The sequence below is a fragment of the Ornithorhynchus anatinus genome, chromosome 11 (assembly GCF_004115215.2).
Source record: "Ornithorhynchus anatinus isolate Pmale09 chromosome 11, mOrnAna1.pri.v4, whole genome shotgun sequence".
NCBI classification, from domain to species: Eukaryota; Metazoa; Chordata; class Mammalia; order Monotremata; family Ornithorhynchidae; genus Ornithorhynchus; species Ornithorhynchus anatinus.
Window position 1 is genome coordinate 63,461,544 of NC_041738.1, and position 21,591 is coordinate 63,483,134.

The following is a 21,591-nucleotide window of genomic DNA, read 5'->3' on the forward strand; positions in this document are numbered from 1 at the left end:
GGGGAGAAGGAAAGGAGGGAGGGAGGGAGTTGGAAGTGTTTGGCAGACCAGGTGGCTTTAAGTCATGTCTTCACAACTCATAAGAACATGTATGCTTTCTGTGGACAGAATTGACTAGTTGCTGCAGGACTTAAATCTCTCAGAAGGCGAGGGCTAACGAGAAGCAGCAGGGTCTGTCAAGCACTGCTTCTTAGTAGATATTTTGTGGAAACATAATTACTTTTTTATTGCCAAGATGTTTCTTTGGGCTGCCCCTGTTTCCCTGGGATAAATGGAATAGGTAAACCCCTCACTCCGACCTTCTGAAGTGGCCCCTAGACAGGCCAGGTTCATATCTCCCATCTCTCCAGGACTCATGGCCACAGCAGGGCCGTATCCCCGATAGGGTGAGGGTAGGAGGTCAGCTCTACAGCTGGGCTGTTCCCTCGGCAGGATGGGTGGGAGGCCAACTCCACAGCAGGGTCATTCACCCAGTTGGGTGGGCAGGAAGCCAGCTCCACCACAGGGCCATTCCCTTGGTAGTGTATGGGCAAGACGTCAGCTCCACAGCATGACCACTCCCCCAGTAGTTTGGGTGGGAGGCCAACTCCTTAGCAGGGCCATTCCCCTAGTGCGTTGGGTAGGAAGCCAGCTCCAGAGTGGGGCCATCCCCCCACTAGAGTGCAGGTAGGAGGCCAGCTCTCCCAGGCCTGGATCTGCAGGCTGAATCCTGGCTTGATGGTGCCAGGGAGACTTGACCCCAGGAGCCTCCAGGGAAGGCCCAGAGTTTCCAATCTCACTGAGGAGGAGAGCAGTTACCCAACCCTCCACGGTGGCAGGGACAAGGGGCACAGGGGAGGGGTTTGAGGGAGACACACATCTGTAGAGACAAGGGCAGTGAGGGTATAGGCCAGTGGAGGCATTTGAGGGAGGGCAGAGGAAGCGAAGCATAGCAAGGATGATGAGGGAAGGGAAAGAGAATCCCTGGTCTCTGTGTCTACATCTGCTCTCCTGTCTCCACAGAGAGAATATTCTTGTCCTTGATATCTTCTTTGAAGCGCTCAACTATGAGACAATTGAGCAGAAGAAAGCATATGAAGTTGCAGCCTTACTCGGTGAGCCAAAACCTCAGTCCTATCTCTTGCCAACTCTTTGTGGGTGAGTGGGGGAGGTGGGGAAGGCAGAGGACTCTTTAGGGAGGGGGACCCATGAAGACTCTGGCTATGATCTTGTGGGTAATGGAGAGTAATGAAATGCCCCAATAATTGCTGTAAACTCAGCTCTCACCCTTCTTCTTAAGGAGGGTAAGAGTGGTCAATCAATCAATCATTTGTATTTATTCAGCATTTACTCTGTGCAGAGCATTGTATTAAGCACTTGAGAGAGTACAATATAACAGAGTTGGTAGGCACATTCCCCGCCCTCAGCGAGCTTACAGTCTAAGGGGGAGACAGACAATATTGTAAATAAATAAATTAGGATATGTAAATAAGTTCCATGGGACTGAGGGAGGAGTGAATAAAGGATGCAAATCCAAGTACAAGAGCTACTCAGAAGGGAGTGGGAGAAGAGGAAATGAGGGCTTAGTCTGGGAAGATGTGCTTTTTATAAGGCTTTGAAGGTGGGGAGAGTGGTCATTTATCAGATATGAAGAGGGAGGGGATGAGATGCTATGGCATCTTTGAGTCGCTCTGGTATTTCCTCATTGGTCCATTGGTTGAGGTAGAGCTTGTACAAGTGCTTAAGTGTCTCCAGGTCTCCCTTCACCTTACTGACGCTGGGCTCCCCCAAGCTCCAATCATTGCTTTCTCACTCAATCTATTGGCCTGTCTTCAATTTAATCCTCTTCAATCAATCCATAGTATTTATTGAGCACCCACAGTATGCAGAGCATGGTACTAAGCACTTGGGAGAGTACAGTAGAATTCAGGGACAATCTCCCTGTCCCCATAGGGGCTTACAGTCTCCTCAGTCTCCAATGCTGTTCTTCCTCCTCGTGAAGGCCCTCAGTCTGGGCTGCTCCACTAGGCTCTGCCCTCAGTCTGGGCTGCTCCACTGAGCTCTGCCCTCAGTCTGGGCAGCTCCACTGGGCTCAGCTCTGGGCCCTTTATTCCTACAATTCACCCTTGCTGTTTCTGGGATTCGATCTGCTCACCTGGATTCAGTTCCCACCTCAGTGACGATGACTCCCAAATGTCCTCTTCAGCTCCGTTCCCTCTCCTTCTTCACATTCTCCAATCTCCTCTGGCCTTTAGGGCATCTCCACGTGGTGGTCAGTGGCCTCTAGTGGACCAGTTGCAGTGACCCAGTTGCAGGGGCCAGCCCAGTGATCCCACCACACACTGCAGTGGATGAGCTGCAGTCACCCCAATGTAGAAGCCCAGCCACAGTGGTCCCATTGTAGTGGCCCAGCAGCAGTGGTCCCACCATGTATCCTAGGTGGGTTGGCAGGGGCTTGAGCTTCCCTCTCTGTATTCCTTCTCTCCTTTTTGGAATTGGCCATGTTCTGTTCCCTTCCCCAGTTCCCTTCCCCAGCAGCCAGCTCTCAGTGTTCAACCTTTTTGACCCAAGGGGCTGAGACTTTTCAGTCCACCTTCTGCCAGAAGCGCCTCCACTGCCCAGCCATCTTAGTTGCCCTCCTCTCACTTTCCCTTAGAACTGGTCTCAGAGGTGCCTTGGTTTAGGGGATTGGCCAGAGAGCCACAGGGGCCAGTTAAATTTGTGTGTACCTGGTCTTGGAAACATCTGTTACTTTGTGTGATAAACCTAGGCGATAACCCTGGGCAATAACCCTGTACAACACCCCGGGCAATGACCTCAGGAGGTAACCCCGTGCAATAACGCAGGGTGATATCCCAGGAGATAACCTTGGGTGATACCTATGTGCGATAACCTTGTGTGGTCACCCCATGGGATAAGCTGGTCATCACCTCTTCACAATAAACTTCCTTACAGTGAGCAGAGGGAAGTTCACTTGGAAAGAACTAAACTACCACATTTGACCCTGAATTCTTGAGCCAAATTTGCAATTTATTAAGGAAAAAAAGAGAAAAGTGCACTCTGGGTATGTCTGCTATTGCATTTTTGCATCCAAAGGGAGGGCCAGACTTTATCCAGCTACTGTTCCCTCACTGAAATGCTCTGCCAGGAAAACATTGGTATCACCTGCAAATTATTAAAATGGAAATTTGCAGCAGTTGGGGAGCTCGGGTTGTCAGGTGACTGCAGAAAGCCTGGTATCTTGAGGGCCGATGGCCCTTCCCACAGCTCTGCGAGCCTGATAGGGACTGATAGGGTTGGGCCACTCTAGGAATTCCTGGCTTCTGGAATTTCTGGAGCCACCCAAGAGGAGATGCCACAGCTCCTCCTCAGCTAGGGATATGGAAGATTGAGCCCAGAGAAGACCTCGGGTCTCTCTGTGAGTGTGCCGTGGAGACTGGCATTGGGAAGGACTCCTGGGCTCCCAGGCTTCTGGGCTGTTTGCAGCCCTGAACCCATTCCTTCCCTCAGCTCTCCCCAACGTGGCATGTAGGGAAAGGTCCTGGCCTGAAAGACCCTTGCATGAACCAGAAGTACCCAGGAGAGCCCAGGAGTGTTTGGGAACACCCAGGAGTGTTTGGGAGATCACATAAGTGCACAGAAATGCCCAGGAGTGTGCAGGAGAGATTGGGAAATGGTAGAACCAAGGGAGCTAAAGTCAGAGTTGGGCAAGAACTTGAGATGGCTGCTCGCCCACCTCTTCCACCAGCCTGGACCCCACAGCAGGTGCCAGAGGGACCCCCGCCCCCAACAGTTGGCAGGTCTCAGCTTTTAATGAAGTTCCCCACACCAGCCTTTACTGTTCGGGCACAATCTGGCGGGTAAACAGCCTTTCAGCAGAAGGACATCCTCTTCTTCCCCCTTAGGGACAACAGATCATGCCCATTAATAGAACCCACGCATTCAAAGCTTCTCCCAATTCCTCTTACAGGTCTTGATCAAGTTCAACCCTGTCCCCTCCTCACCCCCCTCTCCCGGTGTCTGTCAGTCAGACATGACATTTATCTTTCCATTCATTCATTCAATCATATTTACTGAGGGCTTACTGTGTGTAGAACACTGTACTAAGGTCTTGCATGGCCAGGGGTGATAGCTTAGTTCTGGAGGTCGCAGCCTGGCACTGGATGTTGAGATGAACTCTCACTTCAATGAGTTCCTCATCGATTTCTAAATCTTCCCCATCAATGGCTTTCACATGATTGCTAGGTGTAACCTGCTGACCTGCCTGTGGAGCAGAGTTCTGAAGCCAAATGTCAGTGGGGAGCAGTGGGTGAAGGTAATCCTGGTACTGCTTCCTGGAGGAACCACTTGGGCTCTGGATCCCTCATCTGCCCTTTTCTGGTCTGGGGCTGCTGAGATTGCATCAGGGCCAAGGGCCCCCCCATCTTTCTTGAAATGAGAGCCTGTTCCTCAAGATTCCCCCCCGCCCACTGTTTCCAAGTTCCAGCTCACCCTCCCAGAAAACTGGGGCTAGGCCATGGTCATTTGGGCTCCTGAAAAAGTAATCTTGTTGGCCAAGGGGCTGGTGGTCAAGTCAATTGTGTTGTCCAAGAAATGGGCTTGTCTGCCCCAGCCCCCCAGCTCCCCAGCCCTGCGATGGCCCCAACCAATCTAGGACCCCCAAGTAGAGGGTGGAAGCCCAGTGCCAGGACTGGCTGGGGCTCTTGGAGGCCTCTGGTGCTAGTGCCTGGTCCCCAAGGGCTTTCCAGCACTGTCCTCTGTCCTAGCTGGCTCATTCACCAATGACCTCCTTCTTGCCAAATCCAAAGGCTCCTACTCTATCCTAATCCTCCTCGACCTCTCAGCTGCCTTTGTCACTGTCGACCATCCCCTTCTCCTCCACACTTTATCTCACCTTGGCTTCATGGACTCCAACCTCTCCTGGTTCTCCTTATCTCTCTGGCCGTTCATTCTCGGTCTCCTTCGTGGGCTCCTCCTCCCCCTCCCATCCACTAACTGTAGGGGTTCCTCAAGGGTCAGTTCTTGGCCCTCTTCTGTTCTCCATCTACACTCACTCCCTTGGTGAACTCCTTCGCTCCCACGGCTTCAACTATCATTTCTACGCAGATGACACCCAAATCTACATCTCCTCCCTTGTTCTCTCCCCCTCCCTCCAGGCTCGTATCTCCTCCTGCCTTCAGGACATCTCCACCTGGATGTCTGCCCGCCACCTAAAACTCAACATGTCTAAGACTGAGCTCCTTATCTTCCCTCCCAAACCCTGTCCTCTTCCTGACTTCCCCGTCACTGTGGACGGCACTACCATCCTTCCTGTCTCACAGGCCTGCAACCTTGGTGTCATCCTTGACTCTGCTCTGTCATTCACCAACACATCCAATTCGTCACCAACACCTACCGGTCTCACCTTTACGATATCGCCAAGATCTGCCCTTCCCTCTCTATCCAAACGGCTATCGTGCTGGTACAAGCTCTCATAATATCCCAACTGGCTTATTGTGTCAGCCTTCTCTCTGATCTCCTTTCCTTCTGTCTCTCCCCACTCCAATCTATTCTTCAATACATTGCCCGAATAATCTTCCTGCAGAAACGCTCTGGGCATGTCACTCCCCTCCTTAAAAACCTCCAGTGGTTGCCTTTCAACCTCTGCACATAACAAAAACTTCTCACTCTGGACTTCAAAGCTCTCCATCACCTTGCCCCCTCCTACCTCACCTCCCTTCTCTCTTTCTACTGCCCACCCCGCATGCTCTGCTCCTCTGCCGCTCACCTCCTCATTGTCCCCCGTTGGCGCCTGTCCTGCCGTCGACCCCTGGCCCACCTCCTAGCGCTGACCTGGAATGCCCTCCCTCCTCACATCTGCCAAACTAACTCTCTTCCCCTCTTCAAAGCCCTACTGAGAGCTCACCTCCTTCAGGAGGCCTTCCCAGACTGAGCCCCCCCCTTCCCTCTGCTCCTCTTCCCCTCCCCATTCCCCCCCTCCCGCCCTCGGCTCTTCCCCCTTCCCTCCCCTCAGCACTGTGCGTATTTGTATATATTATTTATTACCCTATTTATTTTGTTAATGATGTGTATATCTCTATGATTCTATTTATCTTGATGATGTCTGCGCCAGACTGCTTGTTTTGTTTTGTTCTATTTTGATTTGCTGTCTGCCTCCCCTGTTTAGACTGTGAGCCCGTTACTGAGCAGGGATTGTCTCTATCTGTTGCCGAGTTGTACATTCCAAACGCTTAGTACAGTACTCTGCACATAGTAAGTGCTCAATAAATACTAATGAATGAATGAATGAATGAATGAATGAATGAATGAATGAAAGATGTACTCAGTCCTAGGATATGTGGCAGGGACTCAGGAAACAAGCTTGATTCACTGAGCTTGTGAAAAAGACAGCCACTCTTCAGACCAGGTGACTTCTCCCCATGTTTGAGTGACAGGCCATCTAGATGAGCAGAAACATAGGTGTTCATTCATTCATTCATTCAATAGTATTTATTGAGCGCTTACTATGTGCAGAGCACTGTACTAAGCGCTTGGAATGAACAAGTTGGCAACAGATAGAGACAGTCCCTGCCGTTTGACGGGCCTACGGTCTAATCGGGGGAGACGGACAGACAAGAACAATGGCAGTAACTAGAGTCAAGGGGAAGAACATCTCGTAAAAACAATGGCAACTAAATAGAATCGCGGCGATGTACATTTCTTTAACAGAATAAATAGGGTAATGAAAATATATACAGTTGAGCGGACGAGTACAGTGCTGAGGGGATGGGAAGGGAGAGGGGGAGGAGCAGAGGGAAATGGGGGGAAAAGAGGGTTAAGCTGCGGAGAGGTGAAGGGGGGGTGGTAGAGGGAGTAGAGGGAGAAGAGGAGCACAGTCTGGGAAGGCCTCTTGGAGGAGGTGAGTTTTAAGTAGGGTTTTGAAGAGGGGAAGAGAATCAGTTTGGCGGAGGTGAGGAGGGAGGGCGTTCCGGGACCGCGGGAGGACGTGGCCCAGGGGTCGACGGCAGGATAGGCAAGACCGAGGGACGGTGAGGAGGTGGGCGGCGGAGGAGCGGAGCGTGGGGGGTGGGCGGTAGAAAGAGAGAAGGGAGGAGAGGTAGGAAGGGGCAAGGTGATGTAGAGCTTTGAAGCCTAGAGTGAGGAGTTTTTGTTTGGAGCGGAAGTTGATAGGCAACCACTGGAGTTGTTTAAGAAGGGGAGTGATATGCCCAGATTGTTTCTGCAGGAAGATGAGCCAGGCAGCGGAGTGAAGAATAGACTGGAGCGGGGTTCGAGTTCCCTCCCACACTCATGGCCTCTGCCCTCTGCCCTGTAATGGTGCTCAGGAGCTTGATCTTATTTGCCCACTCCTCCCTGAGAGCCAGGCTGGTTAATTTGCAGGTCATTAGTGAAGGGAGTGTTGACCTAGGGCTATCTGGCCCCAGGAATGCAGTGAGCTAAGGTAATTTTCTTCCATTTGTTTACTAGTGATAGGGGCCAAAGAGGGAGAGGGGGTTGTCAACATTTAAGCACTGAGCTTTCTGAGATAAGGTTAAAGCAAGTAAAGAATCAGTCAATAAAAAGAGGAGGAAAGTCATCAGGACAAGTAAACCCAGGTCAAAACTGAACTCGGAGCTGGAAAAACTGAGGAAGCACAAGTTGGATGGAAAGAGTGTGGCGGGAGCTTGGAGGGGTAGAGGACTCTGATTCACTGGGAGCGAGGTTCAGCTCTGGCCTCCATTTCCATGGGCAGTAACTAAGTCTGACCTTGTAGTCACAGACAGCATCAACCCTCTTCCCAGACAGTAATCAGAACAGCGGGAGAGAGCAGATGGGACCAGGAGGCCCAAAGACTTGCCCGACACGAGTGCCGGATTCCGATTGGTGGTTGCAGGATCATATGCGAGAAAGCCTTCAGAGGGCTGTATTTTCAGGATCCCAGAAAGCCAACAAGGAAAAGGAAAAGTAGCCTCCTGCATTACCATCCCTCCACTCCAGGCTTTCATCAGAGCCCACTCAGTTCCGGAAGCCCCCGCAGCTCAAGGTTGGACCCAGCTGCTAGCCGAGCCCGGAACCCACCACCTGGCTTTGTCGCTGTGTGACTCAATGAGTAGGAAGTGCAGTTATTCTTCAGAGAGCCAACCCCAGGCGAACCTGGGCCACTCTAGGGATGAAATGGGAAGCCCGTGGTTGCCGGGGAAAGGGACTTGGGGACGGGCTCAGAGAGGCTGTTGGCTCCGAGCCCAGACTGACAAAGAGCAGCTCACAGCTTGCAGGCCATGACAGGGGAGGGGAAAGGAGGCTGAGCCACACTGGCTGGGAAGAGGAGTACAAGGCAGGGTTGAAAGCAGGTCAAGTCCAGGACTACCATTTTCCAGGGCTGCGTCCCAGCTGCCGCCGTGCCCCTCATTCCAGCGGCCCCAGAGCAAGTGTGGGGCATTGGACTGGGACCACTCTTAGCCAAACTGTGGAGGCAAGGGAGTCCGGGGCTGCCTGATCTCTCTGCTTCAAGACGGTCATGGGGCAGAGCCCCCAAGGCCAGGAGCCACTCGCTCTGCTTCCGCACTTCCGGAGTTGAGATCTGCTGCTTCCGGAAACAGCTGCCTCACTCAGGTTGGGGGAGATGGGGGTGGTGGGCACAGTGGGGAGTCTACATTCCTTCCCCCTGCTTTATCCACTTACTACTCTCCCTGCTAGAAGAGCAGAACCTAAATTCATATGCTATTTCTACTAAACAAAATAAAGATGGCATTAATAAAGTTGAATGGTTTTTGAGGCTGATTCTGCCCCCTGCTGGCACAATCTGTTCTCACCACTGACCTTTGGTGATCAGGAAGCTCAACCCTATGACACTTACAGAGAATTATGGTCATCATCTTTATTATTCTAGAGGGTTAGAGAAAAGCAGTCAGACCACCCCTCCTTTCACCATTTTCCTCTGGGTCCATGCCAGGACATGGTCTAGGAGAGGAAGGGTGGGCAACCCTGAATTTTGGGGTGATTTCTCCAAACTTTGCAGAGTCCTGGAGGGATGGTGCTCTCTCCATCTCTGCTGGGTGGTAGACAGGGGATGGGGTGTTCACTGGTCCCTTTTTAGAGACAGAGTAGTGGAGGCTCAGAGTCAAGCAGGGTCAGCCTCTGGTGACTATGGTGATTGTGGACAGCAGTCAAGAACACCAGGACCCTCGCCCCCCCACCCCACTTTGTCTAATCCCCACTGTGTGCACACATGTTCATATATGTGCACGTGCATGTGCGTGCATGCACACGTACACACACACACACCATACTGAAGAGGAGACAAATCAGTAAAAAGCAGCGTGGCTCAGTGGAAAGAACCCAGGCTTGGGAGTCAGAGGTCATGGGTTCTAATCCCGGCCTGACTAAGCCACTTGTCAGCTGTGTGACCTTGGGCAAGTTGCTTAACTTCTCTGTGCCTCAGTTACCTCATCTGTAAAATGGGGAGGAAGACCGTGAGCCCTTCGTGGGACAACCTGATTACTTTGTATCTACCTCAGCACTTAGAACAGTGCTTGGCACATAGTAAGCGCTTAACAAATGCCAACATTATTAAATCAGTGGAAAATCAGACACTCTGGTATGAAACCAGGCAAATGACCACCCTGCTGTCACTGCTTTCCTACTACAACCCAACCCTCACACTTCACTCCTGTAAGGCCAACCTACTCGCTGTACTTCAACCTCATCTGTCCCATCATCGACCTCTCACCCACGTCCTGCCTCTGGCCTGGAACTCTCTCCTCTTCATATCGGACAGTCACTAACCCCACCTTCAAAACCTTATTTTAGGTACATCTCCTCCAAGAGGCCTTCCCCAAGTAGGCTCTCATTTCCTCTTCCCCCACTTCCTTCTGCATTGCTCTTACATTTAGATTTGCACCTTTTATTCACCCATCCCTCAGCTCCAGAGCACTTATGTGTATATCCGTATTTTATTTATTTACATCAGTGTCTGCCCCTCCTCTAGTCTGTAAGCTTGTTGTGGGCAGGGAACATGTCTGCCAACTCTGTTATATTGTACTCTCCCAAGCACTTAGTACAGTGCTCTGCACACAGTAAATGCTGAATAAAAATGATTGATTGATTGATTGGTGTGTGGGTCTAGGCCCTTCTCTGGCTGCCTGCATCTCTTATCCAGTGGCTTTTGTTAAAAACCTCTCCACTGCGGAGCCAGGACCAACACAGAGCCATGAAGCGGGCTGAGAATGAAGGGTCTCTGTTTGAGGAATACCAGCTGCTCCTCAAAATGCCCTTTCTTTGACTCTTGCCTCCTCACCCTTGGATCAGAAAAATCTAAACAGGAGCAGATGTCCCCCTTGGGCCTTGTTCTGGGAGGGGCCGTTCTAGCCAAGCCACGCCCCAAGGCGTAGTGTTCTGTGGGAGAAATCATCCCATGTGTCTCTTTGAGTTTTGCACAGGAGCCCTGTGCTGCCTTCCCAATCCCAGCTTGCTGCTCTGGGCCTAAGGAAAGGCCAAGCATCAGCCCCACACCCCCTGCCATTACCAACCTCTGACTCCTCCCCTCACAGTCATCATCTTGTCCTGTGTATGTGACCAGTGGTTCTTCAAAACTCCCCATAGTGGCCTCTGGACCTCGGAGAGGTGTTGTACATGAGTTTGCTGCTTGGGTACCATTTAGTAGCCGGTTCCCCTGTACATCTGAGTGCGGTGGTGCCGGCAGTGAACGAGATCACTGGGCTGTTTGGTCAGTGCTCAGAAATGAGATTTTTGCTTTAGGGATGAGTTGAGTTCATTGGAGGTGGAGACCAAAAGACCATTCAGAAGGCTCTTGCCACTGGCCTCATAACTGATCCCACGCCAGAATCTCAGGTCTGACCACCCCCATTGAAAATATAGGCAAGCAGGAAGAGTCTCAAACTTCACCACCACCTGCTGCCTTGGAGGGCCTCAAGCCAATGTCCCTTTCATCAATCAGTCAATCAGTAATATTTATTAAGTGCTTACTGTGTGCATTAACTATGCTTATATGGGCTGGAACTGGAGGAATGGCAAGCAAATCTGTACCCTCCTCCTTGACGGACACCAGGTTAGCTATGGTGGAGGTTAGCGGCCATCAGGAGAGACCTTCACCCAAGCTCTAACTCTGGGGACCTGAGAGGTCACAGCTTTGTTCTGGGGGCCGGGGGCTGGGAGCCAGAGCCCAGGGTCCAGTGCCTTAGCCATAAGAGCTGCTGTGAGCAGAGCATGGGGGAAGTGGCTACTTGCCTCTGGAGCTGGAAAGGGAGACAGGCCACGTTGCCCTGGGGTCTTACCGATGTCGTGGCCATTCCCTTTCCTCTTGTCAGGTGTGGTGTGCTAAGGAGAGGGAGAAGCCCCATCAGCACCCCAGTGGTCAGTCACCAGACCCCAGTGGGGACAATCCAGCCCTGCCCCGGCCCCACTATCATCCCTGCGGGACCATGCTCTTGGGTGCCTGGAGAACCAGCTACTAAACAGCAGCCAGGCACCAAACTCCTACGTGACATTCAGACCATGCTGAGTGGTCTATTGACCGGGTGGCCAGTAGCTGGCTGGAATAATGGCAGCCCTTGAGCCTTTGGCTGAGGCCCTGTTCTGACAGGTTTCCTCTGGCACTGCTGTTTTTGGGGGATGCTGATGAGGGAACTTCAGGACAAGGGTAAGGAGTCCAGGGACCTGAGTCTTAAGTCCCCTAGCTAAAACTAGAGGGTCACTTCTGGTTCCCTGACAAAAGGCCCCTCTGGCTGGTCTGAGGGTTGCCCTTGTCACAGGGTCACCTGTATTACAACATGTTACTGCATGTTCCAGAAACATGCTCTCTCTCTCCCTCCCCCTCCCTCTCTCCCTCTTTCTCTCTCTCCCCCTTTCCCTCCCTTTCTTCCTCTCTCTCTTTCTCTCCAGGACTGCAGTTGTCGCTGTAGTTGTAGGAGGGGCCTGGTATGGTGTCCACGAGAGGCAGTTTTCCTTTCTTTGGTGGAAGCAATGACCAAGCTGGCCAGGGGCAGGGATTGGTTTGGGACTGAGAGAGAGTTTCCTGTCAGAAGCCGCTTTTGTTGCCCCAAGCTGGTGGGGAGCAAGCCCAGATGGCACGAGAACTTAGTGGGGATTGTGCCAGGGGCGGATGGAAATGAGTCGCCTGGAGTCTCACTCCTGAGCTGTCCTAGGAGCCCCTGTGAACACCGTTGCTTTCTGGACTCTGCTCCTGGAGAGGGCTGGACTGGGGGAGGGAGTGTGGGATTTCCAGGCCAGAATCCATCCTGGGTGGCAGGTTCTGGGAAGAATTGTGGGGGGGGTTGTTTGAACCTTCTTTCCCACAGTGTCCTATGAAAATTCCATCTCCTCTCTCCCTTATGCTCTCTCTCTAGGTGACATTGGTGGTCAGATGGGATTATTTATTGGTGCTAGTATCCTTACAATACTAGAGCTCTTTGATTACATTTATGAGGTAAGAGTGACATTGTTTCTCACCAGACAAATAATGAAAAGAAACCTCGCTTTCTCCTCAGCTGATGGGCCAGGGGCTGGAGAACCCCATGGGAAGTCCTTCACAATCAGGGTTACCAATGTACCAGCCTTATTTGCGGCCTGGGGGCTGCCTGCCAGGACCCAAATCTTGCTGCGGATCCCCAGGCCTGTGTTGGACTGGCTGCTTTGGTAGGAGACCTCTGGCAGGTAATGTGGAATGGATTGGAAACTACCAAATAATGAAAAAGATTCCTGAACAAATACCACAACTATGGTTATTATTATTATTACTAGCTAGTCTCTAAATGTCCCTACCGGGTTGACACTTCTGGAAATCTGCCCACTGCACTAGGTTTGTTTCAAAAGAATATCCCCCAATGCTCTGAATGTCAAAAGGAAAACAGTAGTTCATGAATCTTTTTTACATATTTGTAAATTGGAGCACTGGAGGCAGTTTCTCTGATTCTGGTGCAGAGATGGGATGGTGGTGAGTGGCCACTGGGATGAAGACCCAGGATACCCTGGGCCTGAGTATTGATGCCCCAGCCTCCTGATCTCCCAGATCCCATCCCCCGGACCCATCTAGTGCCGCCTGCCTCGTCTCCAGCACCCGGCCCAGCCCAGTCCAGAGAGTCCTTGATGGCGGCCCATCTTTCGGAGTTCCTCGGCTCCTCTCTGAGATCAGCTCCTTGGCTCTCGAGAGAGCTGCAGCCACCTCGGGCCAAACCCATTCCTAATGCCGCTCTGGACACTCCATCCTGGGCCAAGCTTGTGGTCCTTGGCCACCTGCTCCTCAACACTTAGGATCAGACTTAGGATCAGGGCTATACTGGCCCAGAGGGGGCTTCTCTCAGGTAGAGAAGATCCGGGCATTATTGAGCCGAAGAACCTCGGCCTCTTTCTATAGAGCTGTGAACACTAGCTCCCCCACGACACTGCTGTTGTCTCTGCTGGGTACTTTGAAGACACCCTGCCCCTCTGCTGCCACACCTCCCGGAGAGTGGGCAGAGAAGCGGGAGAGGAACCCTGCTTGGAGATGGGGAAGCGGGGAAGGGGGACAGAGATAACTGGTCCTCCACCCCCAGTCTCAGGGCATTTCCTCTCCCTCTACCATCCCCCATCCCTTCCTCCAGGTAAAGATTCCCCCATAGAATGCTAGGTCCCTGGGTTTCCCTGCCAAGATCACTGGGGGTACCCCCCCGAACCCCCACCCTTCCTCCGAGGCAGCAGGAGGGCTGGGCAGAGTTGAAGAGAGTTGAGAAGGGCTGGGGAGGAAGGATGGGACAGAGCCTCTCTGGTGACAGAGGAGACCCGAACTTGAGTGACTTCTCCAAAACAGGGTTGCCGCCAGCTGGTGGGGAGTCTCAAGAGGTCCTGCCGTCAGATTTTCCCAGGTGGTCCAGCATACAGAGTTCTCACTTGTGAATGGACGCCCTGAATTCTGCCCCATCCCTCCTCCAGTTTCTCTGGGTGCCTCGAGTAATGCCTGGTGCCTCCACTCCTCTCTATCTAAAATGGGGGTGTTGTCTGGAGATGGGCAGAGGAGGGAGGGGATTGCTCACACTGCCTTTCCAGCCCCTCTGGAGAAGACAGCTCCTCCTGGATCGATGGGAGCTTTCTGAGGCAGGTGTTCTGGCAGCCAGGGACGGCAACCTCCAGTGGAGAGTTGGTCTGCTTGCCAAAGGAAGCAGTCTGGGAGATGTGCTCTCACTCACAGAGCTCTTGGCTCTGGAGCCTCTGCCAGGAAGGAAGTATCCCTCCTTCCCTTCCCAGAAAAATATTATCATTAATCAATCAATCATATTTATTGTGTACTTACTCTGTGCAGAGCACTGTACTAAGCACTTGGGAAAGTACAATACAACAATATAACAGACACAATCCCTGCCCACAATGAGTTTACAGTCTAGATGGGGAGACAGACGTTAAAATAAATAAATTATGGCTATGTACATAAGTGCTGTGGGGCTGGGAGCAAGTCAGGGTGACACAGAAGAGAGTGGAAGAAAAAGAAAAGAGGGATTAGTCAGGGAAGGCCTCTTGGAGGAGATGTGCCTTCAATAAGGCTTTGATATGGAGGAGAGTAATTATCTGTTGGATTGGAAAAGGGAGGGCATTTCAGGCCAGAGAGAGGACGTGAGCGAGAGTTCAGCAGTGAGATAGAAGAGATCAAGATGCAGTGAGTTGGTTGGCTTTAGAGAAGCAAAATGTCTGGGTTGGGTTTTCTACAAAAACGTTCAGTTCATGTTCCCCCACTCCTCAAGAACCTCCAGTGGTTGCCCATCCACCTCTGCATCAAGCAGAAACCCCTTACCATTGACTTTAAAGTACTCAATCACCTTGTCCTCTCCTACGTCACCCTTCTATTCTCCTCCTACAGCCCAGTCCGCACACTTGGCTCCTCTAATGCAAACTGACTTGCTGTACCTCCATTTCCTCTGTCTCGGCACCAGCCTCTCGCCCACGTCCTGCCTCTGGCCTGGAGTGTCCTCCCTCTTCATATCTGACAGAAAATTACTGTGTGCTGGGGGTGGTTTGAGTAGGAACCTCTGCTTGAACTTGAGGGTCATGGGGAGGGTAGAATTATGGGCAGAATTAGGCTTAGTGAAACTTGGCTACAAACTCCCCGAAGGCCAGTGGAGAAGTCCTCTCTCTCCAGGCTTCTCCCACCCAGAAGAAGCTCCCTCCTTTCTCCCCCCCAGAAGAAGCCCACTCACTCCTCCCACCCAGAAGAAGCCCCCTTCCTCCTCCGACTCAGAAGAAACCCTCTCCCTCCTCCCATCAGGCCATTTCCACTGCTCCCACAATTCCCTGACTGAGTGGGTTCTGGACCATCCTATTTCTAAGTCTGAATCCTCCTCTCTTTCAGCTGATCAAAGAGAAGTTGTTTGATCTGCTTGGAAGAGAAGAAGAGGACAGCAGCCATGAGGAAAATGTGGTAAGAATGTGTCTGCGGGCCCTGTCTCTTTCGGCCGGCCAGGCCAGCATTTGGGGCCCGGATGCTCCTTCTCCAAGGCCTAGCTGGACAGGGAGACGCCCAGCCTGGGACATCTCCCTTCAGTAGCTTCTACTCCAAGCACCCGACACTGGGACTAATGAGGAAATTTTCTGTTTTCACTTTCCTAAATCCAATCATTCCCTCTGTCGGCCTCCCTTACCCTCATCAGGGCCGGGGCCTACCCTCTGTCCTCTGTAGTGTGGGACCCCTGGGGACATACCTCTCAGTGGCCAGAACCATGGCATGGCTTCTCAGCAAGCCTGCAGCTCCTTGTACTGAGTTGGGCTGGCCTCATCGACCTGTGGCTCTGCTGCTGACTTTTCATCTGGAAGAGGTGCTGGTTGGGGAGAAGAAAAGCCCTCCCTGAGAGCTGGCCCAGAGGAGTGAATCTTTTGGGTGTCAAAGCTGATAATTCCAGTCCAAATAGCATCTGGGATTTCTGGGTCCCGGGCTCTTGCACAGAACCAAGTCCTAGAAGCATGGTCTCTCTGTCGGCCCAATGCCCACTACCTACTGCACTGCCCAGAGTGGCGCCTCAGAGAGTGGGTGGTCTGGTAGGTAGGGAGCAGAGCCCAGGGACCAATTCTAGAGACAACATCGACTGTGTTTGGGGGAGGGAGCAGGAAACAGAGATACTTGGCCAATGGGATGGAGGGAGTAGGACTCCAAAGAGCTACTCCGGGTCCCTAGACCCTGCCCTTCCCTTCAGCTGAGTGGAGAGGGTGAGGAATGAGAAGAGCTGGAGGTCCTGCCCACCAGGGAATAGGTTTTCAAGATTCTCTGTCCAAGCCATCCACTCCTACAGGTTCCATGTCAGGCAACAGGCCTTAATGGCACTGGGAACCCTCTGGGCATTGGGCCCCGGACACAGGGAGTCTTGTGGAGCAGGGCTGGAATGGGCACGCCCATCACTTAGGTCAGGCTGCCCATTGGGCCCACCACCCACTCACACTGCTCAGCCCCTCCAGTCCTGCCTCCTGGGAAGCGTCAGATGTCTCGAGCCATTTGCCCTGTTTTTGCTCAAGGACACCTCCACAAAACGCTTCCAATAGTTTCTTGCCCCTTACCCCTTGAATCTAGTCCCAAAGATCTCAGGTACTCCCATTCTGGAACTCAGGAAGGACTTCCCACCCCTAGTTAGGGTTCCCATGGCCATCACATCCCCTCTGAATTTCCATGCCTCACCTTCTCACCCCACCATCTCGGGAAGAGCATTAGCTCACGTCGTCCAAGTCGTCAGGCCAGATGACAGATCTCCTTTGAGAGGTTCTGGCTTTGACCGCCTGGAGCGATCCTCATGGAAAGTTGAAAAAATTCACCAGAGTGTAAGAATTGACTGGTTGGGTCAGGTCTCTGGTCCATCCAATTTAATATTTTGTTTTGGATTTGGGCAGCGAGATGCTGGGAAGAACTAGTGTGGGCTAGTGGCTAGAGCATGGGCCTGGGAGTCAGAAGGACCTGAGTTCTAATCCCGGCTCGGCTACTTAATAATAATAATAATAATAATGTTGGTATTTGTTAAATGCTTACTATGTGCAGAGCACTGTTCTAAGCACTGGGGTAGATACAGGGTAATCAGGTTGTCCCACGTGAGGCTCACAGTCTTAATCCCCATTTTACAGATGAGGTAACTGAGGCGCAGAGAAGTTAAGTGACTTGCCCACAGTCACACAGCTGACAAGTGGCAGAGCTGGGATTCGAACACACGACCTCTGACTCCCAAGCCCATGCTCTTTCCACTGAGCCACGCTGCTTCTCTACTTGCCTGCTTTGTTACCTTGGACAAGTCACTTCACTTCTCTGTGCCTCAATTACCTCATCTTTGTAATGGGGATTAAGACTCTGAGCCCCATGTGGGATAGGGACTGTGTCCAACCTGATTATCTCATATCTACCCCAGTGCTTAGAACTGTGCTTGGCACATACCAACCCCTAACTACTACCATAAAAAACCCCCCAAAAACGAAAGGTTAGGTGGTTATCTTCTTGGACACACAGTGATGAAGCACCTTCTCAGGACTCTTAGCTTGGATTTATAATGAACCATCACGGTTCTCCTAGTAACAAACCTTCTGCCTTAACCCCTGTCAAGGTTTCCCACTGGACCTTTCCCTAAGGCATCCCTAGCTTTCCCTCTCACAACACACTATGGTCTTATTGTCCAAGGATTTATCCAAGCACCCACCTTGAACACCTGCTGGTGTTTTCTCTCTGCATAACTTCCTTTGGGAACCAAATCCACGGGCTTCCACCCATTGGGACAGGAAGTGCTTTCTTTTGTTTGTTGGAAGCCAACCCTCTTTCCGGTCTGAGCGTTTGGTGAATAGCAGTCTGGGTCAACTGGAGGCTGCTGTCAGGAGCTCCCAGCACCTCTGTGCAGATACAGTTGGTCTTGTCCCTGGGGCTGCCCTGAGCCAGTTACTCGATTCTCCCTCAGTCATCCTCGCCTCTGGGAGTGCCCTGTGAGGGTTCCTCTGCCCGGTTGCCATTGGCCTCATCCCTGGGGCTGCCCCGAGCAGGTTCCCCTGATCGCCTCAGTCGTCCTCATCCCCGGTGTTGCCCCTAGTGGGTTTTCTCCTCAGCTGCCATTGGCCTTGTCCTTGGAGCTGCCCCTAGTGGGTTTTTCTGCTCACCTGCCATAGGCCTCATTCGTGGGGCTGTCCTAAGCCCTTATGTGGTAGCACTGAAACCAGTAAAGCCTCAGTTCTCTGTTGGTCAATCAGGCCCAACTCCTGAGTAATAATTAATAAATGTGGTATTTAAGTGCTTATTACATGCCAAGCACTGTACTAAGCACTGGGGTAGATACAAGCTCATCAAGTCCCCCTCAGGGTTCGCAGTCCAAATAGGAGAGAGAACAGGAGTTGATTCCCCATTTTGCAGGCAAGGGAATGTAGGTCCAGAGAAGTGAAGTGAATTGCCCAAGGTCACACAGCAGACAAGTGGCAGAGCCCAGAATTAGAACCCAGGTCCCCTGACTCCCAGGCCCGGGCTCTTTCCACTAGGCCATGCTACTTATCCACACTGAACCGGGCTCAGAGGCCTGGAGTCACTAGTGCTTTGAGCCCTGTCTTGATGGCCCAAGCCCCGCTACCACTAGGGTGGTGTATAGTTTTAGATATTATGACCAGACTTTAATTGTTTTCCTCACCAAGCCCTGCTTCATTGTTTCCTGCCATGGGTGCAAAATCTGCCTCAGCTCTCATCTCTTCCCTCCCGCTGGCCGCGGGCACCCCATCCCTGCAGCCTTGAGGTGGGAGGCAGGACAGGAAACCCCAGGTAGGGTTCACTGTCCAAGAGCCTCCCCTCATCTTCCCTTGGTGAGAACTGGGCCCGTGGGGCCTGGTCAGGATCCAGTCAGTGAGAAGATGCTTGATAGTGAGCCATGTTTGAGCGATGTCATATGGCCACAGGAGTGAGGGATGGTGGTGGTCGGGGAAGGGAGGCAGTCAGGCAGGAGGAAGAGAGCTGGTCTCGCCCCTCAGAGCACTTGCGGCCCGATGCCCAACCACTCGGAGACGGTCAGCCACACTGTGAATGTGCCGCTGCAGCCGGCACTGGGGCCGCCAGAGGAGATCGCCTGCTGACCCCTCGCCGGCGGAGCGACGACCCTGCCTGGGAGCAGCGATGTCCAGCTCAGGACCAAACCGGTGGAAAGAAGTCAATTGCTATGCATAAAAATTCTGCCAAAACCGAGCTAGAGTCCCCGCTGGCTTGATTACACTCTCGTTTCCTGTGGGGTTACTTCTAAAATGGAGGAATCCTCATTTTTGAACCGTGTGAAAACAAAACCACCATGTCATATCCTGCCAGATGTATAAAACACTTGCATGCCGATACTTTTTATGGCAACATATTCATACCTGTCTTTTTAAGCAGTATTCCTCTTTACGATTTCTGATTTCCATGGCAAGATTTGTTCCTCAGAATGAAATCGTTGCCAAAATGTTCGACGACCTCACCTCGACTAGCATCATAGGCTGAACTAGAATAAAAACAAAGGAAACCGACAGACTCCTAACATGTTTTGTGTTTGTGTAGTTTGTGATGGTTCACAACCTAACGGGCCAGGCCTTGTGATGACCGGTCTGCCTTTGGGGCCCCGGGGTCAGAGGTCACTAGGTCCAGGCCTCGCTCGCTTATTCTGACTCGGTGCACTGGATTACTTGGAACAGATTCCAAGGCTACTATGTTGTACTTTGAGGTTTGTCATGCAGCATGTATAGTCTGGTTTGGAGATTGGGGGGCGGAGAAGGTTGGTTTATTCTGTGCTTCAAATCTCAATCGTTCCTGTTATCAAACTTGATCTCATGGAAATGTCCACCTTCAGTCACTGTCCTGGAGGGTCAAAGTTGGGTAGCGGGATTGAGGCGGAAGCTGTCCCTTGTTTAAGGTCTCTGCAGTAACTGCTGTGAGACCAGGATCGAGGGTGGGGATAGGGAAGCAGCTGTGACCCTCATCCAAGATTCAGTGCAAGACTCATCCATCCACCATGTCCTCTTCCTGGGAGCAGAAATGTCCCCCTCCCGCCCCACCCCCCGTCCCCACACCAAACCCCACCACTGGCTTCTTCCTGCCCAAGCCAGGTGGTTTCTTTCCCCAAATCTGTGCCCGGGGAGAGACTTCAGGGTTTCAGACAGAACTGCCCAGCAGAGCAAGGCTGTCTGCTCGGGGCTCCCCTGGCTACTGGAGGCCAGGTATATCCCACCCAAGTGCCACACTGCTGCGGCATCCAAAGCCAGACCCCCTGGCTCCGAGCCCAACATGCAGACTCTTCGCACCCGGCCTCCCCAGAGCTCAGAGCCCAGCTTGCCAATGTAAGAACAACATTCCCTCTTGGGTTCACCCTCCTTTCCATTCTTTGGGCAGACCCCTCCACCTTCCCCGGAGCTACCCAGAGGTGGTTGGGACTCAGAAAAAAAGATATGGCCTAAGTTATCTAGGGACCTTTGTTGCCAGATGTTGTTACTGAGTCTTCCTATTCCTAGCATTCCCCTATCCTCCAACCTCCTCCAAAGGCTGCTCCCAGAGACTTCTGGGGTGACATCTGGGAGGAGGGGATCCCAACGTCCGGGCCTCTGGCAAACCGGGGAAGGCCGCGCTCTTCACTGTTTGAAACTACTTTTCATTGTTCCTTCATGGGTGACTCTCCTGTCCCATATTTCCGGAAGTTTTCACGGCCAATGACACCTCTTGTAGTCGGCTGGAGTCTTGTCTGTCATTGGGTGTGCCCAGGAGAGGATAGGGGTTGGGAGGGTCCACACGAAGTGGAGCTCTGAAAACTCGGTGAGCTCAGACCTTGCGGACACCGTGTCTCCCAGACCCATCAGAATGGTAACACAGGACATTCTGGATTTCTCACAGTTGTCTTTAGTCGGGGAATACTGGGACCGATTTAGGTTTCTCATTGAGCAGGAGAAGATTCCATTTTGCTCAAAGCAGTTTTCCTCCGTATTCTGTTTTCAAGGCACACTGACGGCCCCTGGTGTTTTCCCAAGCCGCCGGTGACCCGAGCCTTTGGTATCGACCCGCTCTGGTGGAGCCCAACAGCCCCAGCTGGGCCCTGCCTCCTGCCCCCATCACTGTTCCCAGCGCCATCTCCACCACTCCGCTCTGCTCGCAGAACCACATTCTTCCAGCATAGATGTGGAGCGTGCTCTGTGGGTTCTGATTTGTAAAGCAACAATGCACTCCCCGGCCGGGTTCTCACTTTGTCACCACCACCCAGGGGAGGGGGACTATGTATCTTGTCAATATGATGTGAAATAAAAAGATCCAGTGAATTTTACAAAGAACTAAGCTTGGCTGTTTTGTCAGGGCTGGGTCCATCTGCTGGATACATTGCCTTTGGAGAACACGATGGTCTTGAGCTTTCCTTCTGCTATACCATGTGTATTTGTGTGTGTCTGTCTGTTGAGTGTCTGTGTGTCCATCCATATACATGTGTCTACAGACATATCTACATGTCTACAGGTTTGCACATATCTTAAACTTAGACATTATAAATTACTTATTTATATTAATGTCTGTCTCCCTCTAGATTGTAAGCTCACTATGGACTGGGAATGTGCCTGCTAACTCTGTTGAATTGTCCCCTCCTGAAAGCTTAGTACAGTGCTCTGCACATAGTAAGTGCTCAATAAATACCATTGATTGATTGACTGATTGAT

At 52.0% G+C, this 21,591-nt stretch overlaps 1 protein-coding gene across 3 annotated transcripts in view; it reads left to right on the forward strand.

The window, feature by feature from the left end:
* Positions 1-21,216, forward strand: part of ASIC2 (acid sensing ion channel subunit 2) — a 217,506-nt gene extending 196,290 nt beyond the window's left edge. The window contains exons 7-10 of one of the 3 annotated variants that reach the window (XM_029075932.2): positions 1,003-1,094; positions 12,324-12,403; positions 15,293-15,361; positions 20,889-21,216. In XM_029075932.2, coding sequence (XP_028931765.1) covers positions 1,003-1,094; positions 12,324-12,403; positions 15,293-15,361; positions 20,889-20,897 — 250 coding nt within the window. In that variant the 3' untranslated portion in view covers positions 20,898-21,216. Of the gene's footprint in view, positions 1-1,002; positions 1,095-11,859; positions 11,896-12,323; positions 12,404-15,292; positions 15,362-18,906 lie in introns of those variants that run through there. The other 2 variants (XM_029075931.2, XM_029075933.2) reach the window with 2 other exon arrangements.
* The last annotated feature ends 375 nt before the right edge of the window (positions 21,217-21,591 follow it).